Raw genomic sequence first — 27057 nt, forward strand, 5'->3', positions numbered from 1 at the left:
TTTGTTGGAGTGCGAAGACATTCCTGTGTGAATTAAAATGGAGGGGATGCTTTCCTGCTTACTGCACGACTGCATAGACTTATGCAGGGTCAACCGTCTTGGCATACCATATGAGTGAGAAACCACCTGAAGATGTACCCCACATGACATTATACACACCTCAGATTGGATGACCAGTCTGGACTCCTGGATGAGGAAACTTGGGATAACTTTCAATATGTAATTTCCGAGCCTATTTGCTTCAGATCTTGCTTTCCTTTTGTTGCTATCACTTCAAACTCAGTAAAAGTACTTTTTCTCTATTTTAATGGAGTTGAAGGAGTTCTTTCTTGGATTTTGAATGAGGCATAGCTGACAGAATCTGTTTTGTGTACCAGAACTAAACAATTATTTGTACATAACCCAGTGTTGATAGAATAATAGAATATTTCACATTCGCTATTAGTACACAACAGAAGCTATCGTTTTGACAAAAGACATGTACTATCTGGGTGCATATTTTGTATGCTAATTAAGTCAGGATTAATGTTGGCATTTGAGTGGCATACCATAGGTCACATTCAATATAGATACCTTTGGGAAAACAAAGACCTAAGAAAAATATTAATTTCAGCTTATTTTTATTTCAATATACTTATATTTTCTCTTTAATGTATATTTACTATTTTTCCTTTGACTACAGGAAGGTAATAATCAGTTGATAAGCAGCTAGTTGGGACTGAAAACTGTGGTTAAGCAACAAAGTCATAAGTAAAAAAAAGTTACCTCACAGTTTAGCAACAGCAGTTCCAGCAATCCCACTTGCTGAGGACTGCACAGATCGTTAAGCAAGAACCTCATGCAACCTGCAACTTCCCACTGGTCCCCCTATTGATTGTGGGAAGTTGAAAGGGAATTTGGAAAACATGATTATGTGACCATAGCACACTGCAACATCCTATCATGAGATGGTCACCAAACGCCCAGATCACATGATCATAGGAATGCTGCAATGGCCTGAAATATAAGGACTAGTCATAACTACCACTCAATCAATGCTGTCATAAGTTTGAATGGTCGCTGAATGAGTGGTTGCTAAATAAGGACTTCCTGTACATTAAAAATTGCAATTTGGAAATGAGTTTTGATAATTCCTCAGTGTCAGATTTAAGATTTGAGAGGTCACATGAGGTCCTAGACTTGGTAAAGAAATGAAATAAAAACACTTTTAAGTATTTGGCAGATGATTCATATTTGGGGTCATTATTACACTCTACATTAACATGAGACTGCAGCAAAGCTTTTTCTCTTTCACTGATATTATTGCTGAGTGCAAAGAGCACTGATTGCCTTGTGCAATAGTACTTTCTAAAATGAAAAATTGCAACCAATTTGTAATCCAAAGCCAATGTGTCTAAATATATATTCCTCCTTTATTATTTGTTCTGGCATCATCACTGATATATGCGAAGGAATTACAGCAGAAGGCCCACTTATTTTTTTTTGTTTCCTGGTGAAAAAAATCTTTTTGATACAGAAATTTTCTAAAAACAATCATAATGATCTAAAAGTGTATTCCTATATAAACATAAGTTTTCAATTACTTTATACAGATGTATAAGAATCCTCAAAATTTTTCTTCCATCAGCAGATTAATAAATCCTGCCATAAAAAGTATCAATAAAATATTTGAAAAAACAATATATTTTTGTCTTATATTAGTTATTATCTAATTATTTAAGAAGGATGTAAAAGTCATTTATATAACTTCCAAGTCAGCTATTCCTGTGACTGTGATAAGAGGTCATCATTATATAGCTGTAGAACATTAACTCTCTAAGATTTTAATATCACCATTACAACAGATGATTACCAGTTGCTGGTTCATAGATCTCCTCACTGTGATCCCCATCCACAGGTTGGTGACGGGCACCTTCTCGGTAGTTGAGAGGTTGCTGCAGTTGAAATGTACCAGTAATGGTGCTCATTGCAGTAGAACAGAGTAAACGAGGAAAGCCACGGAGAAGAAACAATAAACTGGAACTAAGAAGCATCCGAGGACTGATGCAAAGCTGCAGAGGATGTAATTATATGCATGCTCTGTGACAAGTTATCTTATGTAAAGTACATTCTTTAGAATCAAACCCATATGGATATTTACCACTGCTTTTCAATATTATTATTAGTTTTATGTCCCATCTTGATTTTCTACAACTTACGTTGGCATACATAATGTTCCCACCTCCTTTTCCCCACCACAACTGTATGAGCCAAGTTGGGCTGAGAGAGGGATTAGCCCAACGACATCCAGATAGGTTTTATAGCTAACTTGTCAGCTCCCAGTTTCTAGTTCAGCACTTTAACTATTATGCCAAACTGGCCCTCACAGATTCCCAGTGTAGCTTATTGCTCTGGATTCCCTGGGGTTGTCTCCCATACAAGGATAGCTTTGCATGTTTTCAAGACCAACCATTTGTTTTATTTAATTCAATTTTTAAATTGGGCACCTGGGAATGGCCTAGGTGACTTGCAAGCTCCCTTCCAATTCTATAAATCAATATTATCTTTCAGAAAAGCTTCCAAAATAGTTTACAAACAAGGCAAAATATTTTTATTATCAAGTTCAATAATTGTGGGCACTCATTTCTGTACCAGAGAAGTTGTATAAAGCATTATAGGTTGTATAACCCATTCTGGAGCATCATAATTACATTATTTAGTACTAACTGGTATACTTATAGCTGATTTATGCATCCAATTTATGCATCCACTCCATACACAAAAATGCATTTTGTGATAGAAACACATAAAACCTGGTGCAATAATTTCTTGAATTATTGTTACATTACAAGTAGTCCTTGATTTACAACAGTTCCTTTAGTGACCACTGAAAAGTTACAAATCACTGAAAAAAGTGACCTAAGACTGTTTTTCATATTTACCATTGTTGCAACATCCCCATGGTCATGTGATCAAAATTCAGATGCTTGGCAATTGACTCGGATTTATGACAGTTGCAATGTCTCAGAGTCACGTGATCTCCTTTTGTGACTTTTGCTGAGGCAAAGTCCATGGGAAAGCCAGATTCACTGAACAATCATGTGACTAGCTTAACTGCAGTGATTCACTTAAACGTAGCAAGGAAAGTCATAAAATGGGACAAAACTCACTTAATAAACTTCTCATTTAACATCAATTTGGGGTTCTATTGTGGTCGTAAATTGAGGGCTATCTGTTCTCTCTCTCTCCCTCCTTCCGGGCGCAATTAATGGATCAACAATTGAAAAACCAGTAAGTTGCAGTAAATCGCACATACTGCCAGGATATGGAGACCACAATAGTAATATAAGATTATCGCGGTTCAGAAAACAGCTTTAAAAAACAGAGGGAGGAGATGAAACAGGCCCCGCCTTATAAACCTCAGGCCTAAAACCATCTTGGGAAATGGAAATACACTACCTCCGACAAGTGGAATAAAGTGTGTTGTTTCGCACAACACCCTCTCGGATCTACCGTCAAACAATACTCGCTCCAAAACGAGCAATCCGAAAACAAAGCGTGTCCCTTCCGTATCTACTTTTCACAGTAAGGGAGGGGAAGGTCCCTTTTTTTTCTAATCGGAGAGTAGAACCGCCTTCCTGCGCGCGGAGCAGTTCAAATGAGATCATTTGGACAGCGAGCTGCTGGGTTGCTCTGTACCAGTGTATGTGCGGGTACAACTATAATCTGTAGGAATAATCTATTGCAAAGAGTTATCCCTTCACTTCGACCCTGCCCGCCATAAACAGGAAAGCAGGAACCCTCCCTCAGATCTCAATGCAACCTGAGTGGAATTATTCCTGTTCAAGGATCCGTAAACCTCCCTAATCTTAGTCATCGCTCATACTCACATTTCAGCCACTACACCTGCGCGCCGAGAACCGCCCTTTGGTGTGGAAGGAGCCTTTTACTCCTTTTTGCAACTTTGTCCCCTCTTGTAGAAAAGCCCCTCCCTATAATGGGAGGGGTCTGATTGCCCATTGAATCCGCCTCCCACGCTATTGGCTGGTTATGCGAAACCCTCGGAGGAACAGCCTGCAACTACGAGCCTTTCGTCATCCAGGAGTGTATTTGCTTAGGCAGCAAGTATGCGTTGCAAACCCATTGCAAAGATTTTAAGAGTGCCTGCACCGAGAGCGGAGTTCCCCAACGCCCCCCCAAAGGGAGAGGAATTCGGGGTTCAATAACCCCGAATTCAAGTCAGTCACAGGTTTTGCCCTGTCCTTATCATAATTTTTTGGCTTCTCTAGCTCTGCAAAATTACTGTTTCTATTATAATAAATTCATAATATAATAATATAATCACCAAGGTATAGGATAGCAAGGTAAAAGGAAAACTGTCAAAAGGTATTTTTGAGAAAAAAATGTCCCAGTTACTTAATCCTAGTACTTCATTTTGTATTTATATTTTGGTATATACTATTTCTCCAAGCTTTAACAGAACATCATTACTCTTACAGGAACAGGAAAGCAGGGCATTTCTCCTCCAAGCTTCAGTGTTTCCTCTACAAATGCTTAAATATAACGTGACCCAGAAATATCAGCACAGCTATTGAATGGAGCAAATACTGTGGAATCACAGATGTCTCAAATTAGTTTTGAACTGCTAGTAGTAGTGGAATTTAGTAGTGGAATTTGAAGGAACAGATGATGGAATGTATGTGGCCCTGGGGATCAGAGTCATATGTAGAGATAGGATCCAGGTGTGGATGTAATGGACATGAGAGTGAGGAATATGAATTCTGATAAAAACTTTGTCTTAAAATAGACAATTAAGCAGCTTTGCTCCTTTCTCTCTCTCTGCAGGAGGAGGGGAAAGTGGGGTGCTGCCTTGAGACAAAACTGTTCTTTTATTCTGCTCTGCAATAGGAAGGGGAGGGATGCACAGTCGTAGCGAGGCAAAAGATAAAACCTTATCTGTTAGAAAACCACTACCCAAAATAAGAATAGCTCGCTTATAAGAAAAACCCAAAACCCACATGGCTGGCAGATGAAACTAGGACACTTTGCAAGATACCCATGACCTGGGGTGAAAAGCAGGTGATGTGACATTTAGCTATTTAGCATAGCAAGCCTAAAGGTTTAGGGGGCTGTAATCCAAATAACCAATCAATATCTGTTATGCATGCATTATTAGGAGACTATAAGAATTGCTGTAAGATTGTAATTAGGGCCTTAGTCTCTTTCCAGGGTCCTTATATCTTGGTACCAAAATAAAAGTATCACACCTTGTGTTCGGTGACTTATTGGCTTTGACACCAAGCAAAAGCCCAGTTTTGGGGACAACAAATCCATTCAATTCCTACTCTAATGAGGCAGTTTATATTCCCCAAATGTCTTTGCTCAGAATATTAATTTAGAACAACCTTCTGACACTTGCAACTGGCCTTTCATTTATGATAAGGTCAACATTTTTACTGAATCATCATTCAATTACTGCAATATATCAATAAATTACTCATTGCGTTAGACTTCAGACTTAGTACAAACTGCAGACTAAGCAGTTTGGTCTGTGGTAATAAAAAGTCTGAGACAATATTGTGGAAAAAAACAATGGTAGGGATACATTTATTAAAAACATATTTCTTCTATTTCTATAGGCTTGCCTGCATATGTAGCACAAAAATAGCATATCAAGGCTCCCCCCCCCACTTTTTTTTTTTACTTTTTCTTCTCGTTAAGCACCTGAAATAGTTTTACAGTGAAGCTCTTGGCAAGTAAATAAGAGGCTAATCATTTGCTCTGTGGAATGTCTAGCATTAGCAAAGTTAAATAGAAAAAATACAGGAACAAAGTTTGTGCAACATGAGCTAGTTGAGAAGGCAGGTTCCAGGCCCTCTCCATTAAGCAATGTAATTGTTTGAGCACAAAATGGTGCCTTATCAGTGGCATTTGCCCTATGGAACCGCCTCCTCTGGATTGTCACAATCCTGTTAGCCTTCTACAAGGCATTGGAAACCTAGCTGTTTTCCCACCCAATTGAGTCAGGGGTGGATAAGTGGGTTCTATGGCTTCTTTGGCCCTGTGGTTATTTGTTGGAGTTGTTTTAATTAGGTAAGTCAGAGTTACTTGTGTGTGATATGCTGTTAAATAAATTAAATAAAAATACAATGAGGATAAAAGAAAATATTGCCAGAGGAAAGAAGTGTGATTAATAGAGTTATGTTTATTTAACAGGTATATTATATAAGCGAGGAAGATGATACACAACAGGATAAACAACTCAATATTTTTTGGCATCCTGGAGCTGCAGGGGAACATCACTAATATGAAGATGTCACTAGAATGAATTATTTAAGGGCAACCTCCAAGACAAAAAAAAAAGGCTATTTGTAGCCTCCATGCTTCTAACATCTGTGATAGGAAAGCTATTAGGAAAGATTATCAAGTAGCCAGTATGTAAGCAACCAGAAAAGAATGCTATTATTTCTAGAGTAGCAGCATTAGATTAACCATAACATTTTAAAACTGACATGAATATTTTGGTAGACCAAATGTGGATGCTGTGTACCTTGATTGTAGTAAAGTGTTCAATAGTTTGATATTTTTGTCACAAAGTAATTAAATATGGCCCAGGGGGCACTGCAATCTAATGGATTCGCAACTGGATGAACAATTATACCCAAAAGGTACTCATGAATAACTCCATATTATCCTGGAGGGAAATAATCAATGTGATTTCCAGGAACCAATACTCTTCAGTATCTTTATAAATGAGCCTAGAATAGCATGGGACATCTACAACATTAGCAGATGATATTCACTCAAGCAGATTGGCTACAACTGTAAAGATTCACCTTTCTAGTGAATTGCCAGATAAACAATAGTGTGATGCAGCTAATGGACGGGTAAGCTGCATTAGCAGAGATACTGTATCCAGATCAAAAAAGGTAGTATATTCAGCAATGAATGGACCATAATTAAGATTACCGAATCCAGTCCTAGATATCATGCTATAAAACAGACATGCAGATGTTGGAATGGTTTCAGAAGAGATACTAAGATGATAATGTTTCTGGAAACCAAGCTCAGTAAGGAATGGCTGAAAGAGATGTTTAGCTTTCAAAAGGAAAAATAAAGGAGATAAAATAAGCATGACGTATCAAAAAGTTGCCAATTGACAAGAGTGAAGCATACTAACTAAAATATATCACAACATTTCCATTCATAACACTGCTCCACTTTTTTCTCTTTGCCACTTTCAGACAGTGGAACAAAAAACAAATCAACAAAAATACGTTCTGAGGAAAAATTGTAATTATTTCTATAAATTAATATTACAATAATTAATGGAGATTGTGTCTCATGGCAAATTTTCTGTCATAATTTAACGGTGCCTCCGTTATCCATTAATATTAAATATTGAAGGACATTGTATGATCTTTCTTATAAATTCCTAGAGAAATCCAGATAATGTTAGACTAAATTAACATTTGAAAAATGGCAAATTAAATAATCAGGGATAATAGAAATTCTTCTTTGTTTATAAGTAAAAGTGGAATCATGTCCTTAAAAAACCTCCAACTTTTTATGAATCCCTACCTCATCTTTAATTTCAATATGTATTCTTACAAGTTTTTCCAGACTTTAAAATCTTCATGAAATGTACTTTCTCTCCATCCTGGAAACTGAGAGCCAACCAAAGATATTTGTTCAACATGGTTCAATTCACAAAACACATATGTTACTAGATACCTTGGGTATCCAAATATTTTTAGAAACTTTTCTATAAAATCTGAATATTTTTAAAGTATATTCATTGGCAAGAAAGATAAAATTAGTTTTCTTATTTCAAGAGAACTTCCCAGCTTGAGGTGGTGGGCCAAGGAATCCTCCAGCCTGCTTGGTGGCAGCTCGGGAAGGAGCCAGACCCAACAGCTTCTGAATATTCTGATAAAGGAACAAAAAAGACACAAGAACTGAATAATGATTTTAAAATAAAGCAAGTTTTCCCTTAATAAATAGTCAAAATCATATGTAAACACTGTTAATCAACCTCAAATAATTGCTAGCTTCATTTACACTTACACATTTACAAACTGAAAAAGTAGATATGCTTAATTTCTGTGGGCGTGGCTTGATGGGTGTGGCCTGGTGGGATCATGTGACTGAATGGGTATGACCAACTAGCCATCACTCACGGCCACACTCGGTCACATGAACCCCCCCACCAAGCCACGCCCACAGAATCCGGTAGGAAAAATTTTTGAAATTAGAACTATTACAGCCTTTCTTTCTACCTATTTTCTGTCCAGGCCTGGCCTAGGTGGCCTTAACCCTACATCCTCCTGCACGACCACCTCTTTTTTCGGGCTTACCTTCCTTCTGCGGCAGCTGGTGGCAGAGGGGAAGGCAAGTGCTCTTTTTTGGTGTGACTGCAAGAAGCCTTTGTGGTTGTGGTGGCTGGCTGGAGGCCACCGAAAACTACCAGAGGTCTCAAATGCACCAGAAAAGCCGCTGCCACCACCCTTCTAGCACGCGCTTTGGGCACTTGGTGCCAAAAGGGTTAGCCATCACTATAATAGACTATAATCTACCATTCACACACAGACACACAGGATAAAGAGTCTAGACTACAGAGACAATTGATTAGTCCAAAGTCACCCAGCAAGCTTCTGTGTTAGAGAGCTAGGTTTCCTTATTCCTAATCCAGCATATACTTACATATATTTATCCCCCATTCCTAGTCCAGCACATACATTCAGAAACATAAAATACACAAATACACAGAGATACACACTAAGATATGAGAGAAATAGACAAATGTTCCATTTTGCCGAAATTTTAAAATGTTTACTAGAAAAAACAACATATCCATCAGTAGCAACGTACACCAATCATTGCTTCTAATTCTCCAGAGTTTTTGTGCGAGTTATGGTTATTCAGCCACAGAAGTAAAATCCAAATTAGACCTTACCTGCCGAATAGACATGGTGCAGAGAATATAGAGAAAAATGAAGGAACAATCTGTGCAATCTTCACCCAGAAGATTACGATGAGACAAACCCTGAATGTAAGAAAGTGGTATGAATGGGAGCTTTGCAACTACTCTTCCATCAAATCTGCAAAAAGAAATTGCAGTTTATATTATTTGCAAAGTAATTTCAATAGTGATAAAAATACTTCATTTATAAGCAACATTTTGCTTCACATTAACCAAAAAACATCACATTTAGGGCAAAAAAAAATAAATTACAATGACAGAATAAGGAGTAACATTTTCATCTCCACAGCTTTAGTTTATTTTAATAAGTTAAAGAGGAAAATAATCCTTTAATCCTTTGGTAGCTGTTCTTTTACTTCTCCACATAATCAGCACCACCTACTACAAACCACTGCCAACAAGGGGCAAGATCAGGGGTGGGATTTTACCAGTTTACACCAGTTCTATAGAGCCGGTTGTTAAGATTCTGCGCAGTTCAGCAAACCAGTAAATCATGACCCTGGCTGGCTGCTCCCCTTTCTGCCCGCCCCTCTCTGCCCCGCCAAATCCTTATCGCACATGCGCAACATCACGCACATGCCTGACATCACTGACTACATTCTCCCCCGCCCAATCACTCCTTAAGGTATTTTTTTTCTCCCGACTATCAGCTGTTCCAACAATCAGCTGTGAGTTAGACAGCATCACTAACAAATAGATTCGTAATTGGCTAACCAATCACATTCAACCTGTAGTACTTAATGGAATTGCATCTACATGGAGGGAAGTATTCAGTGGGGTACCCCAAGGCTTTTTCTTAGGACCGGTACTCTTCAATATCTTCATCAACAATTTAGGGGATAGATGGGGAACTCATCCAATTTGCCGACAACAAGCTAGGAGGAATACCCAACACTCCAGAACAGGGCCCCCCAACCTGTGGGCAATTGCCCACTATCATTGGCAATGATGTTTGCACATCGTTGCACACGATCACGGTCCCACTTGCCTCAATGCAGGCACCTGGGGTCCCACTCATGTGAGCCTCGTTGTGAGCACTTGCGGCTCCACTCACACAAACATGTTCCTGGCCCCCCTAGAAAATCATCTACTCTTTCCTCACCCCACCCCCACACTCCAGGCCACCATTCCAGAAAGGTTGGAGAACTCTGCTTCAGAAGATAACCTTAAGATACAGAAGGAGCTTCACAGTAACTGTAACAGGGATTTTGGAATTCTAGTGGACAATTACTTAAATATGAGCGTGCAGTGTACTACAGCTGTCAAAAAAATCAACTCAGACTTCGGCTGCATTAACAGACGAATAGAATAAGAGGTGGGATTCAGCTAGTTCAGACAAACCACTTGTTAAGATTTTGCGCAGCTCAGCACTGCGCAAATCCTACCACTGGCTGGCCCCGCCTTGCCCTGCCCACCCCACCTCTTACAGCCACTTCTTTTCTTAGCTCATCTGCTTTGGCCGCTCGCTTGTCTTGCTCAGCAGCCGTTGCAGTTCGCCTAGGCCCTTGACCATGTGGTGCCCATGGCCCAGCTGCTCTCCGGCTTCCTCACTCCCAAGCCTTCACTGCTCCCTAGTTTTAGGAAGTAAGTTGCTGTTTTACCTCATACTTCACCCTCAGGGCCGTTGCATGCATTCCCCCTGGGAAATCTACATTCACTGCCCACACTCACCTAGAATCCCTGGCCTCAAAATATGTCCCCTGGCCTGACGCAATTTACCCAGCCTGCAGCGCTCAGCAAGTTGGCAAGGGCAGCGCCGGAGCAGGTGGGCCACAGTCATTTGGGTTCTGTCCTGTAAGAAGTCCTATCTAGAAATGCTGTAGCAGAGAGAAGCAGCCGGGTTGAAACTCCAGCATCTCAGATTTTGCAGCCATTTTTTCTAGCCCTTGGTGCTGGGTGAGCCTCAGTCACTTGTGAGTGACTGATTCAGCTGCCGCATATTTGAAATCCCCTGCACTGCCTGCCCTACCACATACATTGGACAAACTAACAGAAGAATAAGTGCACGCATTGAAGAACATAAGAACTCAATCAAAAAAGAAGAAACGACCTCTTCCCTGGTCCAACACCTCAAAGCCACAGGACATGAAATTGATTTTAAAAATACCAGAACTATCGCCAAAACCGAACACTTCAACAGCAGAATAATCAGAGAAGCCATAGAGATAGAAAAACGCCCACACAGCATGAACAAACGAGATGACACCTCCCACCTTCCAGCCATTTGGAAACCCGCCCTCATGAACAGACGAGTACCTAACATGAAGAAGGACACCAGACCCACACCCATGAGAGCCACACAAGATGCCACCACCACACTTCCATGTAGAAAACAGACTCCCACCCACTCAGAAGATGAGACACGACCATGGACCAGAAGCTGCACGGCAGCTGCATCACTACCCACTTCAAACCCCTCCGAGCCATACATGAAGCAAACCGACACCCACTATGAAGATGCAGAAGGACCACGAACTCGAAGCCAAACAGCAAGATCACAACTCACCAGCTCAAATCCCCAGCAACTAAGACTAACCTGAGCACAACCAAGCCCCCACCTGAACAGAACACGCCTCCAACCAATCAGAACACAGCTAACCCCCAACCAATCAGAACACAGCCAAACCCCTACCAATGAGAACACACCCCACCCAATCAGAACACAGCCAAGCCCCCACCCAATCAAGTCCCACCCCACTGGCAGTTAAAAGGAGGAAGCAGCTGCAATCTCACATTACTCTGAGAAGCACAGAGCCGGAGACAGAAGCCTGAAGATGATGAATGAGACTTCATCGAAACGTTGCCTAGATACTTGAATCTTACGCGGGAGAAAACCAAACAATAAAGATATATATATATATATATATATATATATATATATATATATATATATAATTATATTATATTATATATATTATATATTATATTTATATATATATATTTATATATATTTTATATATATATGAATGACTGGGTCTTATATTGCTCCAAAAGACTTAGGGTTATTTTCAGGGAAACACAGGGTGATGGTGAGGGACCGGTCCTGGCCCAGCCTGGCTGGGCGCCTCACCCCCGGCATGTGCACAAGAGGTGAGTACACAGGTGCCGACAGTGTCCAGCAGCAGCCCAGACTCACCTGTGGGCTGTGGCTGCTGCTGGACACTATTGGCCCTCGCACGCTCGCCACTTCCTGTGATAGCCACCCCCCCCAAAGGCTGACATCTGGGGCTTATTATGAGCATAATGAAAAATCATGCTAGGGTTAGGGTTTGGTACATACTTCCAATTCAATGGACAAACTTACTGTCAGTATATAAGAAATTATGAGCTGGGATAGCTGAACTGGGATAGCCATAACAACAAGTCAGAGAACGAGAACTGTTTGGTGACTAAGAAACAGCACCTGTTGTGAGCCATGTCAGATGGCTCAGTGTCTGGGTGTGGCTTAGGTCTGTATCAGTGGTGGGTTTCAAAAAATGTTCCTACCGGTTCAATGTGAGTGCTCGCTTTGTGTGTGCCAAATGTGCGCTTTACATGCACCAAATGGGTGCTTTGCGCATGCCAAGCAGGCACTTTGCACATGTGCATTTGCAACTCACCTTCAGCTGCAAACTGTGTGTGAAACAGCTGGCACGCAGCAATTAGCTGTGCCACATGAAGCAGCTGAGGTTGAAAAGCAGGAAATAAAGGTCAGTATAGAGCAGGGGTGGGCAAACTACGGCCCGTGGGCCGCATCCGGCCCGTTGGTCTGTCCAATCCAGCCCACCCCTGAAAAAAAATCACTGGGTGTGGCGTATTGCCCTGTGCCGTGTGGAAACCCGGAGCACCGTCGGGTCGTCTCTTCCAAGCAGCCCGCCCGCCCTCTGGGCAGAACCCTTCCCGCTCCTCGGCGGGAAGACGCTCCCACCTGCAAATTTTGCCTGTGCAAAGTTTAAGCCTGGAAGCCCCGGAAACCCGAGCAACTTCCCAGCAACTTGCGGCTTCCTTTTTCCTCGCGGGCACTAGTGCCTGGCCCCGAGCCGTGCGGCAGAGGGGAAGCCTGGTGGGCGGGCGGGCTGCTTGGAGGAGGCGACCCGGCGGCGCTCTGGGTTTCCCCTCTGCCGTGCGGCTCGGGGCCAGGTGCAAGCGCCCAAGAGGAAAAAGCAAGCCGCAAGTTGCTGGGAAGTTGCTCGGGTGCTGGGAGCCGCCGTCGTGGTGAGCGGCTCGTCGGGCGCGTACGCAAGGAGGAGGGCTTTTAAAGTGCCGCCTGAGCAGGACTGCCGAGCTGGGAAACGGGGCACCAAGGCAGGGCAAGGCTCCACCAGCAGTAACCTAGCTTTAGGTGGGCTTGGATGCCCCTGAGCGCGGTTTGCTGTTCTCCTGGGACTCGTGTTTGGAAAGCGTGGAAAATAGTAGCAAGAGCAGCCGCGGTGTTATTTTTCTCTTTTATATAATATATATATATATATATATATATATATATATATATATATATATATATATATATATATATATATATTATAAAATGCAGCAAATTATATATAAGAATATTTAGATAGATAGATAGATAGATAGATAGATAGATAGATAGATAGATAGATAGATAGATAGATAAAACATTCTTATATATAATTTGCTGCATTTTATAATGGGCCCTTTATAATGGCCTTTTGTAAAATTGGTTCGGCCCTCGAACGCAGATCTGATTTTCCATGTGGCCCCTGACAGAAATTAATTGCCCACCCCGGTATAGAGTCAGGGTGGGTGAAAGTGCATAGCAGCCGATCGTCGGAGCGAACCAGTTTGCTCACAGATGATCCTCAGAGCTACCAGTTTAGCCGAACTGGACTGAACCGGTAGAATGCCACCACTGGGCTGTATATATAAGAGTTGGTGTGCTTCTGTGCTTCATATATTGCTTCTGAATTGTATCTAAACAAGTTTCTTCTATAAATCAATCCTGCTGAATTATTTACTTGTGTACTGGTTGGATCACTGCAATCTCAAACAGGTTATGAGCCCAGAGCACACCGACACACAGTAAACTGAACTGTAATTAAGTCAAAGAACAGCCTGTGTTATAAGCAAAAGAGAACAAGGCTGAGAAGGCTTGCAGGTTGGCTGTTTATTTCAAGGACAGCTCTCTGCCTCGATTGGGACACAAAATTATATTATTTGGCCTGCAAAATTGGAATGCTTTCTGAAGGTTAAGGAGCTCTGGGATATTGTTATTAATCCACCCCAGGCACCATTAGCAGCAGCAGATCAAAGGCAGCATGATAAGGCACTGCCCTACATCATCTTAAATTTAGAAGATGAACAATTCTTGAATGTAGTTGATTTGAAGACTGCAAATGAAGTTTGGCTGAAATTGAGAAATGTGCGTGTGAGTGTGTCAGTATGCAATATTGGCAATCATCAAGACAATTGTACAGAGCCCAGCTGCAGCCACAAGCGAGTGTGGAGCAGCATTTGCTGCACATGCAGAATCTATTTATTGAGTTGAAACAGCGTGGAATGCAGATTCCTCAATCTCAGAAGGTGCTGTTGGTGTTAAATAGTCTTGATGAAATGTGGAACATTGTTTCAGCTGTTTTTGAGCGCAAACCAGAACAGGACTTATGAAGCCCTTAAAGCCTGTTTGCTTTCAGAAGAAAACAAACACCATTTTAGAAGAAGCCAGGAGGAGAAATTCCTGAGGTGGGGGCCCCAGGATCAGAGAGAGAAAAGCAACAGACTGGATGTCTGCAAAAACCAGAGAGCCCAGCAAAGATTTTTTATGAAGAAAGAGAAAGAAAAAGAATGGCTGTTTTTCATCTGTGGTGATAAGAATCATTTAATAAAAGACTGTTTGCAAGCAAGAAAAACAACAGATGGACAAGATGGCTGTTGCAAAAGTTAGCTATTTTAATAGCAGACACAAATGGTTAATAGTATCTGCTATTCTAGTAGTATTCTAGTTTGACTAGTAGTGTTACTCAAACAATTATTAATAATTCAAAATTGTTTTTCAGACTGGATCCAGCTGGAGATGCAGTAGCTTTAGCAAATGGCCAGAAGACTAAATTCACTGGAAAAGGCAGCATGCTGATTCCATGTCTGGAGGAAAAGTTTAGTAACATATTATGTGTGCATGAAATGGAGCATAATTTACTGAATATCTCCAGTCTAAACCAAAAAGAGTTTCAGACCACATTTGTAAATGGAAAGTGTCCCATAAAAAGAATGGAAGTATATGTGCACAGGGCATAAAACAGGGTAATCTTTATATGTCGCAGGGACAAAAGATTCATTGTGCCCAAACATTTGGAAATGTGGCACAACATTATTCATGCATTCAGCTCTTGCATAGAAAGCTTGGCCATACCAGCTTCTGAGTTTTGCAAAAGACACAAAAATTTGGAGAAGGGTTAAACTTAAAAGAGTGTAAGGCATACTTGGACTGTGCAGTATGTAAACCATCGAAGTCCAAAGCATTTCCAGTAAGCAAGAGTAGCACAAGGCAGACAATATGAGCTCTAGAGCTGGTACATCCAGATTTGGTTGGGCCGATACAAGCCAGTTTGGGAGGAGCAAAATATGCACAGGTCTTTGTAGATGATTAAGCCGGTCTGGTTCTGCTATTTACTAAAGAGTAGAATAGAACTGCTACAGAAATTTAAGCTTCGTAGAAAGAAGGTATAAACAACAGGTATCTCAGCTGCAAGTTGACAGAGGTTCAGTATTCATGTCAACAAGTTTTCAACAGTGGTTGGGACAGTTAGGAATAAAACACAGATGCACAAATCCGTACACAGCAGCTGAGAATGTGTAGCTGAGAGGCAGAATGGAGTCTTACAAACAATAAAGGACACACCGCTGGAGGATTCTGGTTTGAGCAGGTCATATTGGGGTGAAGCCATGTTGACTGCTAATTATTTAATCAATAGGCTGTGGAGTTCCTCAAAATGATACTCCATATGCAGTTTTATATGAGAGAAAGCCATCTCTGGCACATTTAAGGGTATTTGGAAGTAATGCATGGGTGCATATTCCAAAAGCAATCAGGAGAAAAGGTCAACCAAAGGATATGAAGGGACTGCAAACAGGTTTACGGGTTATGAGCCTGGCTGAAAGAGTTATTGTTTTAGCGATAGGAGCAAAAGTATAGTGATTTCCAGGTCTGCTAGCTTTGAAAAGCAAAATTGGAACAGAATTGATGCCAATTTTTGGAATGATCCACTTAGTGATGGTGACTCACTTAGTGATGATAACTCACTTAGCGACAGTGTCAGCGTTGAGGGAGGAGAAACTGAAAAAGAACTAGAAAAGGAGTTGGGAGAAGATGATGACTTGGATATGAAGCAAGAGAGGATTGAGCAATCAATGCCATGCAAGTCAGAGCGATGGAACAAGGGAATTCCACCTGACAGGTGTTCTGCTACTGAAGTAAATGTGTGTAATGTGTGGTATGAGCCAAAATGCTATAAGGAAGTATTGGCATTATCTAAAATTGAACAAGTAAAGTAGACAAAATGGACAAAGAAATGAAATCCAAATGAAACACAAATGATTTTGCCATAGGGTTGCAAAGTTGTAGGATGTAAATGGGTGTACAAAAAGAAAGTACTACCCAACAATGAGGTACAATATAAGGCAAGATTAGTTGCACAAGGTTTTTCACAGAGGAAAAATGTGCATTATGACAAGATATTTGCACCAATGGTGAAGAGTGAAAGCATAAAGTTGGTACTAGCGTTGGCAGAGGCAAGTAACCATCAAATTTGGCATTTTGATATAACCACAGCATTCCTCAATGCAAAATTAGAGGAAGAAATTTACATGGTTGAAGCACCAGAGTATGAAAGTAAAGAGCCTAACACTGTGTATAAATTGAACAAAGCCATTTATGGGCTGAAGCAGTCAGCCAGGAATTGGAATATCAGTTTAGATACAGCACTGAAGGGATTTGGGTTCAATAATTGCAAAGCTGATGGTTGCATATATACTGGAAAGTTACAAGGTGGGGATTGTCAATTGTTAGCATCTGTGGATGATCTTGTTTCATTGCAAAAGATGTGTCACAGGTAAAAGAATTTGCTAATCAATTAAGAGAAGTAGTTTGAAAAATTTAGATGAAATACAAAATTATCTTGGTGTAGAGATACAAAAAAAAACTGAAAAAGGTGGCTATGTTCTCAGGCAAAGAAAAATTGAACAGCTGTTGGAGAGATATAACATGAAGGATTGTAATTTTGCTCCAACACCTATGAGCACAGATTTTCATAACAGTTTGAGTGAGGACAAAAGTGAAGCAACAGGTGACAGTGATGTATAGGAGCATGTGGACATTAAGTATTGTAATGTCAGAGAAGCCATCGAATGTAAATTAATTAGCTTGCTTCACTGTTCTTCAGAGGACAATCTGGCAGATATAATGACCAAGCCATTGGGTGGAATGCACCATGGGAAGATTAAATTATTCAGTTTTATGTCTATTCCAGTCATAAAGAGAGGCATGTCAGTATATAAGAAATTATGAGCTGGGATAGCCATAACAAGTCAGCGAATGGGAACTGTTTGGTGATTAAGAAACAGTACCAGTTGTGAGCCATGTCAGATGGCTCGGAGCCTGTGGCTTAGGGTAACTGGGCTGTATATATAAGAGTTGGTATGCTTCTGTGCTTCATATATTGCTTCTGAATTCTGGCTTCTGGCTTCTGCTTCTTGTCCGTGTACTTGCTACCAAGTTGCAAGAGCTGCATGGGTATTGTATACATGCATCATGTTTTATATTATTATATATAAACAAGTTTCTTCTATAAATTAATCCTGCTGAATTATTTACTTGTGTGCTAGTTGGATCACTGCAAACTCTAACACCAACAAATTAAAAGTGCATCTAAAGGATCACCACTTTCAGGACTCATAGCAGAAGCTGTAATGTGATATCTGGAAGTGATAGCACTTCCACAAATACAACCCAAAATATGGATCATATATGTAGATGACACCTTCACTACAATAAAAAAGAGCCAATTAGAAAACATACACAAAACAGCCATCAACGTTTTTGAAGGAATCCGATTTACCAGGAAAGAAGAAAACATCTCACTATCCTTTGTGGACATCCTAATCACCAGAGATTATGATGGCAAACTAGGAACAAAGTGTGTACCCCAACAATCAAGTTTTCCACTATTAAAATAATAACCCAACCTTCCACAAAAGAAGCATGTAAAAACTGTATTTAGATGAGCAGAAACACAGTGCCTCCTGAACAGCAGTAAAAATAAACAGAGTATCTGTACAATATCTTTCAACAAAATTGTAACTTGGGAGTCCTCTTGGACTCGCAGCTCCTGCTTGAACAGCAGATAGCAGCTGTGGCAAGGAGGGCCTTTGCCTGACTTCGTGTTGTGTGCCGGTTATGTCTTTTTCTGGACAGAAAGGTCCTCTGCTTGATCACTCATGCTCTGTCTCAGAACTACCATCCTTCATTCCAGCCCATTCCAGCTTTGCTAGATGTCACCCTGTCATAAATTACAGGGGGAGAAAGCTGGGGGAACAGGGAAACAGAAACTAAGCCTAGTGCCATCCTGGGACATTGGTTTGTCATCTCAAGGTTATGGGCTTGGGAAATGGAATGGAATACTCAATATCTACTCCACCTTTGCAAGGACAATTACTAAAATAACTTATTTGAAAGTGACTCGACAAATGGAAGATAGTAAGGAGGTGGAATGAGAAAGCTGGGAAGCTTTTATATGAAAATCCTCAGTGGCTTTGATTTATTGCAACCATTTGGCTTTTAGTAAAAGTATTCTTTTCACTACAATGGAGTCAAGTCTTACTTTTCTAGAAGACTAAGCTGGGGCAGGGCTGACATTAAGCCAGAACTGCAATTTCAGTCCACCCAGAAGAATCAACTACTGGGGGGACTGCAAATAAGTTTATTCCCGAAGGGGAACAAGAGGAGATGGAGACTTGGAAGGAAGCAGTCTTTACGCCAACAAGCAGACTGGGAAGTAGAGGAGAGAATCTCAAGATGGAAGAAAGAAACCGAGAACCCTGGGAAGCAAAATGGAGTGTCGGGCAGACAATTCAAACTGAGAACCCAATCAAAGACTTCAGGAGAGAACCGATGCCTCCACCTGTGCTGACCAAGATAAGGCAAGCACCCTCTCCAGATGGGGCCAGACAGCAAAGATGATGAGCCACTAGTAAGTGGCCCCATGATACTGATGGTAGCCAGATAGAATTATTGGTGACTTCCTCAGAGTGCAGACACAATGACACCTCTGCTGGACTCTGAGTGTACCAGATGCCTAGTTAGTCCTAGAGTAGTATAGAAACTTGGATTCAACTTGGGCAGCTAAAGACCCCTGTGGCATTCTCACAACTAGATGGCACCCTAGTGGGAGGAGCCTCTGTAACTTTCATAATGGAACCAATGCAGATGAAAATCAGGCCCATGATGAGACCATCATATTTTGAAGCCCTGGATGGTGCTGGGTCTCACTTGGTTACAAAAGTGGAAATCTTCTATTAACTGGAAAAAAAAATTAAGTATCTGCCAGAAAAACCCAGAGAAGAGTGAAAATGAAACTAGGCCACTGCCTGCCATTTGTTAACAAAGTGAAAGGAGAGGGCACGCATCAGCCAGTGAACGTGAGGAAGTAGCTAACATTATTCCTAAGGGCTATAGGAGGTTTTTAGCGAGCGAGAGGCAACATACTATTCCCTACCATCCCACAGATCATGCCATCAAAATACTGCCTGGAGCCAAACTGCCAAAACCTGAACTTTACTCGATGACATCAGGAGAGCTAGAGGAACTCAGAGCCTTAATTGACAAAAATCTAACCTGAGGTTCATCTAACCAGTGAAATCCCACATGGTAGCCCCCATATTATTCAGAGAGAACGGCTCTCTAAAATTAAGCATGGGTTAAATGCCATTGGTGTAGAAAATGCGTACCCCTTGTCACTGATGAAAGACCATTTGGCAATGGCTAAGCTTTCACTAAGCTGGACTTGATTATTATCGGGTGTGAATCAGGGAGGGAAATGAATGAATGGAAAGCTGCTTTCAATTGCCTGCTGGGTTGCTTCCAGTTCAGAGTCTTCCTGTTTGGCTTACAAGGAGCAGCTGCTGTGTTTGTGCAGTTAATAAATGAAGTGTGCATAAACACTTGCATATAAAGGCATCCTGGTTTACCTGGTGACATTCTAATCTATACCATGGAAGAGCATGTAAAACTTGTTAAGGCAGTCCTAAAAAAAACTCCACGCAGCGGAATTGTATGAGAAGCTCTCAAAATGTAAATTTCACAAAACCAAATTAGACTACTTAGGATACCACATTTCTCACGAAGAGATAGACTTGGACCCAGAAAAAGTTTGGGCTGTGCTTGAAAAGGAAGCTCTTCACATGAGAAAGCAGCTATAGTTTCTTGGCTTTACAAACTTTTACAAGGAATTTATTGTGATGTTCGCGCAAGTCACCCTGCCAATCACCAACTTAAGACTAAAGGGATGACAACCCTGACCAAACCAACCACTTAAAAGGTTCATGGACTGCCAGGTGGCCTTTGAAAAATTCAAACAACTGTTTGTTGCTGAGCCTATCCTCAAGCCCCCTGATCCGAATGAGCCCTTTATCATCCAGGCAGATGCAGAAATGTTGTGTTAGGCACCTTGTCCTTCAAAAGAATTCGTAAGCCTCCTTCAACCATGTGCCTACACTTCTACAAAACTCACAGAAGCCAAGCACAGGTGGGCAGTTTGGGAAAAGGAAGCCTACGAACCTGTCTTCCATTGAGAACCTATATACTGCATGAGTCAAAAAGAGGACTGTGAAAATATTTACAGACTCCTCACATCCTGGTCATAAAATGTTTCAACTCCTACCCTCAAAACAATGCTATAGAGCACTGCACACCAGAACAAGTAGACACAAGGACAGTCTTTTCCCAAATACCATCACTCTGCTAAACAAATAATTCCTTCAACACTGTCCATTATTTACAAAGTCTGCATTACTATTACTATTAATCTTCTCATCACACATCACACATCCCCTCCCACTTGTGACTGTATGACTAACTTTGTCGCTTGAATCCTTTTGATTTATATTGACTGTTTCCTAGAATGATTTGATCTCTTATTGTACTCTATGACTATTATTAAGTGTTGTACCTTATGATTCTTGGCTCTTGATGAATGTATCTTTTCTTTTATGTACACTGACAGCATATGCACCAAGACAAATTCCTTGTGTGTCCAATCACACTTGGCCAATAAAGAATTCAATGCAATTCTATTCTATTCAATTCTATTCTATGCAGGGTGTGCATCACTTGGGAGACATTTTGTTATCATCCAGTGTTGGTGAACAAGCAACATCTACTAGGAGAAAGCTTGTCAGCCTTTATTCATCCTGCAAAATTCCCACAATCCAGCAATTCCCAGTCCGTTCTCCAAAGTCTCTGTCCACAGGGCACACTTACATTCAAGAGCAAGGCTCGAACCCACGTGGCTGCACACACTTTGTGCAACTTCCCGTCAGTAGAAGTCCACAGACGTCAAGGCAAAGAATCAAATTACAGTCAACAGCAACAAGGATTCTTGATGCTGGCCATCAACAGACATATAGGCGTTAACGATATGTATATACTGTGCAAGAGATAATTAAGAAGCCAAAAGGGGAACAAAAAGACCAAAACACTTCCCTACCAGCAATCAACACCTAGATGAGCAGATTAAAAGCAAGATTAACATCAGACTAACAATCAATAAGTAAACTATACCCGAATCAAGGAACTGCACTGCATAGACTTCCTTTTTCCAGACTGCCTACCTGTAAATAGCACATCCAAAACCCACCCCCACCAATACTTACAGGGCAAGCCACTAAAACATAAACTGAAAGCAAATCCAATTTCTTATTAGCACCAGGGTGGATTTGATTTAAATCAAGTCGATTTAAATCACAATTTAAATCATGATTTAAATCACTGGTAAAAAGGCTTGGTTTAAATCAACTCAATTTAAATCATAATTTTTAAAAAGCAACTGTCATCTCTGTCCCATAGTGGCTCCTCCTCTGATCTGCTGTTGATTTGCCAGCAGTCCCATTCACTTTAATGGGATGGCTGGTGATGCGGCAGTAACACAACAAAGTGAGGGACATGGCGACAGCAGGTGAATGGATGCCTGCTAACAGGCGCTTCCATGATGAATCTGAAATGACAGGTGCTCTTTAAATATAAGGCCTCATTTTTGCTGTAGTTAGAATCTTTAATCTTATTATTTGCAAACAAAATGAAGATTTCCTATTTAGAATAAATAAGCTGTCAGGTTAGTAAAACAGTAATATCAAGAACAATTTTAGGTTAACAGGTTAATCACACATAGTTGGAGACCTATTCAAATTCTTTTATTTAATTAAAACAATAACATATTACATATTCTTGTATTTGCTTAAACATCAATGTTTAGTAACTGAGGTGCATAAACAAAATATTTTTGAAAAACAAACGAACAAAAGAACTTAAAACTGAATATATCAGCTGGGTCCACATTAAAAAAAACTTCAAACACGGTCTTCTGCAGCTCACTCATTTTCATCTCCGTTCTGTTGTTTGTTCATGATCTGGAAAAGAAAAACCATATTTCCTGCTTTATCAGGCCCCAGATGAGTTCTCAATTTAGAGTAAATAAGTCCAAAGGAAGAGAATATTCTTTCAATGCCAGCAAAAGAGGCCGCTGCAGTTAAAAGTGAAATCATTACTTTCTGAATCCAAGTGCTTAAATGACTTCCACCAGTTCACTGGTGAAACTTTCTTTAAAGCCTCATTAGCAAACTTGTATTTCTAAAATGGTTCCCCCTTAGCTCTGAAGTTCATTATAGTTGGTACTAGAGATAGATGATTGCTGGATACTCGTGTCATGGCTTCTTCAGCACTTAAGGTTTGACCCTGGTACCAGATATTGACAATGTTTGCAAGAAAAGTATCTGGAGACAGTGCTTGTCCCATTCACTTTTTAGAATCTTGTAATTTCTGCTTGTCAGCGTGTAGTTCTGTTTCTAAATGCTCACTTAGTTCCTTCCAAATTTCAACAGCATCAGCAATAAAACTATTTTTCTAGATTTTGTTTAAAGCTTCAAACGGGTTTCAGGAAGATGTGCAACTATCAAAGAAGATAATTATATAAAATGGTTACAACAGATTAAATTAGACTTGGAGAAATGGAAAAATCTGCAGCTATCGATGATAGGAAGAATAGCTACAATAAAAATAAATATCTTGCCGAGACTATTATTATTTCAAACAATTCCAATAAAACTAGGAAAAAAGTATTTGAAGAACTAAACAAAATGATATTAAAATATATTTGGCAAGGGAAAAAAGAATAAAATTGAAACTCCTACAAGATACTAAACATAAAGGGGGCTTTGGGTTGCCAGATTGAGAGCTGTACTACCAGTCTCTGCACTTGTTTGGGTGAAAGAATGAGTAAATTTGAGACATAAAAGGTTATTAAATTTGGAGGGGCATGCTCTCCAATTGCTTTTTTATGGTATGGCAAAAGTAAAATGCATGGATACTTTCAAACACATTTTGTTAGAAATGCATTATTGTTAGTATGGGGAAAAGTTAAAGACATTATATGAAAATACCAGTCTGGCTGTCCACAGTGGAGGCACTGATGCATACTAATGTGATTGATGCGGGAAAAAATGTAAGATATAAGGTTATTTTAAATGACATGGGGAACTCAAATCTAAACAAGAACCGACCAATCAAGGAATTTATTTTAGCATAATGGCCATATGTGCAAATACAATCAAGATACGAGAAAGACACAAGAATGTAGGGCTTTTATAAAGAACTAGATCAAATACTACTAGGGACAAATGAAAAACTAATAAAAAATGTACAATTATTTATTGAGTATTAAATTGGAAGAACAAGTGAAAGAAACAATAAGATGGGCTAAACATTTTGGCTACCCAATAGAATTGAAGAAATGGCAGAAACTGTGGGATAGAAATTGTAAGTTAACAATGTCAACGGCCTATAGAGAGAACTTATATAAAATGTTTTATAAGTGGCATCTACCACTAGTGAGATTAGCAAAGATGTATGAAAATTTATCAGCTAAATGCTCAAAGTGTAATCAGATTCATACTACCATATGTGGTGGACATGCTCAAGGGCAAAAAAATATCGGACTAAGGTACATACTTAGTTAGAAAAAATGATAAAACATAGATTTGAAACCAACGATATTCTTGTTAGATATATTACTAGAACAGTATAACGAAGGGAAAACATATTTTAGATGTATTAACGGCGGCAATAATTGTGTTTGCACAACATTGGAAAAAATGGAGATCCCTAGAGATGAAAATGTAATAAAAAATATTAGAATGTGCTGAGATGAATAAATTAACACTTAAAATAAAAGGAAGAAACAGAATATTTCTTGACATGTGACTTGTTTTATCAATGGTTAACTAATAGAATCAGAGATTAGAATTTAATAAGATCTAAAAGATAATAAACAACTCTATTGAAAATTTTCTAAGATGGATAAACTAATTGTATTAGTTTTGCAATTATTGCTGATATTTATTATGCTTATGATTTATGTTGATTAATATTGTATTTTTACTTAAATCTAATTGTGTCCAGATAACATGCTGTTCAGACTGAAGGGAAAAAAAGGAAGCTCAATTCATTTCTCTTAATCCCAATGTTGAGGATTTTGGCTGTGATACTGCCATCTATTGTTTTCTCGATTTTGCTCACAAACGGTGATCAGAATAGGTGTTTTTTATATATTGTTCAAAACAGTCCACTACAGAATTCCATCTAACATCTTGTGGGAGCGTTAGCTTGGTTCCATCCATTATTTTCAGAGCTGATGCTGCAAAATGATTGCTATGGAAGTATTTAGCAATTTCAACATTACTCTTTATTTCTGGGACACAGAAATCTTTGGCTAAGAGGTGCATCAAATGAGCGCTACAACCATATGTTATTAGCTTGGTAGTTTCATGTTGTTCTAAATTACTTCTCATTTTGGACATATTTGTAGTGTTGTCTCTGACCAAACTGCATACTTAACATTTGAATTTTTTTTGCACGTTAACTTTTGCTGCTACTTCTAAGTATGCTGCTGGGTGTGCATTTCCTGAAGCATCAATTGTTTCTGCAAGGAATACATTGCCTTCTTCTGTTGTTATACAAGCACATACAACAGGATCATTGTGGACATTACTCCACCCATCAAGACTTAGGTTAACAACTTTACCTTCTTGACTTGTTGCACATTGCATAATTTCTTCATCATATACTTTATCCAGCAGTTTCCCTGCAACATCTTGGTGGATTGTATCCAGTCTCAGTGACTGAATCATATTAGCAAAGTGTGGATTTTCTAGCAGACGGAAAGAAGAGTTTGTTGCATAAACAAACCGAGCAATTTTTTCATCAATTAATTCTTTTTTTAATATGCTGGTTTTTATCACAAAGTTATCTATGGTTCCAGGTGTTTTTTTTTCTTTTAGGTGATATATTGCAGATATGTGTAAATGATGTGTGACTGATGCACTATCCTGGAGAGATAACTCTGAAACTGTAGAATAAGAGGATGGCGATTTAGAAAATGGATAGTTTCCAGAATCTTTTATGTTGATGGTGGTTTCACCTAAATAAAAAAATCAATGCTGTTATTATTTAAACCATGTATGCTTATTGTGAATTACTCATTGTATTTACACATAGTACAGCCTAAAAGGAATATTTGCATATTTCAACTCATTATTTCTTTTTTCGGCAACTGTATAAAAATACAGTGCCATCCAGTAATAATAGCAGATATATTATTGCTTTAGCATAACAATACTTCGTGGCAGTCTAAAAACTATGGTGAAATAAAAAGAGTTTACCCACCTGAAGCTCCTGCCTCTTCAAACATGGTCCTTTCCTCATAGCACTTTTGATGTTGTTTCCTTCGGGCCACCAGGCTTTGCATTTCTTTGTTGCATTGTTTGCATTTTGCATGCATACTTGTTTTACCCATAGCTAGAGGAGCTTCATTAAAATATTTCCAAATTGGGTCTCTTTTACGGCCTGATGCCAATTTGCTCCTCAAGGGAGAAATAAAACACTTCAAGCTATGTCAGAAATATCACAAGGTTTATAAGCTGCTTAAAAGGTTTCACTTTCATTTTTACTACTTGCCCTTCTTCCTCACATTTAGAGCCTGGTAGAGATGCATTTCTCTTCAAACAATCATAGAGTTTGTATTGTACATAGATTTGCAAAACAATGTAATAAAGGAATATTCCTGAACTTTATGATTTATCACATGGTTACTGTGAAATTGTGTGAATGCATCAATGCAGTGCATGTTATCTCAGCTTGCAGTTTGAATTCACTGAATTAAATTAATTTTAATTTACCAAAAATGTAAATATCGCAAAATATACAGCCTCATGCTACATAACTAAGCTCTATTTTATGAATAAACTACATTATTAATTTATCTTAAATAGAAAATTGCCTTAAGATAGATTTTTACTCCAAAAGCATTTTATTAAAATAAATTTGATAAAAATAAAAAATAAATCAGATTAAATTTTAAAAAATGATTTTAAAAAAATTAATCAATTTTTGAAGGGCAAATAACGTGGGTTTTGTTATTTGTTAACTAACATAGTTGCCTTGTATTTTAATTTGATTTATTTTCTCTCTTTTAAAATGATATTCAAATTTATTAGCTTTTAACATTTCTAAATTGATAAACAAGCTGGAGACTACCTCCAGATAAAAAGTTTGTTAGAATAACTTGGGGTCTGGCTTACCTCTTTCGTGAACTCTAAACAACCTTTTTCCTTACAATTATGCCCCTTCTGATATCAGACCTCATTTTAATGAACATATGTGATATTATGCGATACAAATGTCACATTGACTACATGTAACTGATTTCCTGTGCAAAGGGGAGATTACTTTTATTCTGTCCAATCAACTTTCCTCTTGCATTTTCTTTGTTGTGTTATGTTAAATATAAAAGGGAAACATGGGGCCCAAGATTCTCTCTTCTTTTTTTATAGAGACC

General features: G+C 39.4%; 2 protein-coding genes across 10 annotated transcripts in view; both read right to left on the minus strand.

Annotated features, from left to right (window-relative positions):
• ALDH9A1 (aldehyde dehydrogenase 9 family member A1) overlaps nucleotides 1-3911 on the minus strand; it is a 56645-nt gene extending 52734 nt beyond the window's left edge. The window contains exons 1-2 of one of the 3 annotated variants that reach the window (XM_026718723.2): nucleotides 3870-3911; nucleotides 1853-2051 (exon numbers count right to left, since the gene is read on the minus strand). In XM_026718723.2, the coding sequence (XP_026574508.1) occupies nucleotides 1853-2033 (181 nt within the window). In that variant the 5' untranslated portion in view covers nucleotides 2034-2051; nucleotides 3870-3911. Of the gene's footprint in view, nucleotides 1-1852; nucleotides 2052-3438 lie in introns of all 3 variants that reach the window. The other 2 variants (XM_026718724.2, XM_087932042.1) reach the window with 2 other exon arrangements.
• A 2253-nt stretch (nucleotides 3912-6164) lies between these two features.
• TMCO1 (transmembrane and coiled-coil domains 1) overlaps nucleotides 6165-27057 on the minus strand; it is a 38281-nt gene continuing 17388 nt past the window's right edge. For 2 of the 7 annotated variants that reach the window (XM_087932048.1, XM_087932047.1), the window contains 2 exons: nucleotides 8936-9025; nucleotides 6165-7908 (listed from right to left, as the gene is read on the minus strand). In XM_087932048.1, coding sequence (XP_087788174.1) covers nucleotides 7764-7908; nucleotides 8936-9025 — 235 coding nt within the window. In that variant the 3' untranslated portion in view covers nucleotides 6165-7763. Of the gene's footprint in view, nucleotides 7909-8935; nucleotides 9081-22338; nucleotides 25642-25886; nucleotides 26084-27057 lie in introns of those variants that run through there. The other 5 variants (XM_026718729.2, XM_026718727.2, XM_087932044.1 and 2 more) reach the window with 3 other exon arrangements.

This window comes from Pseudonaja textilis, chromosome 3 (assembly GCF_049901715.1).
Source record: "Pseudonaja textilis isolate UNSWEBS1 chromosome 3, rPseTex1.2, whole genome shotgun sequence".
NCBI lineage: Eukaryota > Metazoa > Chordata > Lepidosauria > Squamata > Elapidae > Pseudonaja > Pseudonaja textilis.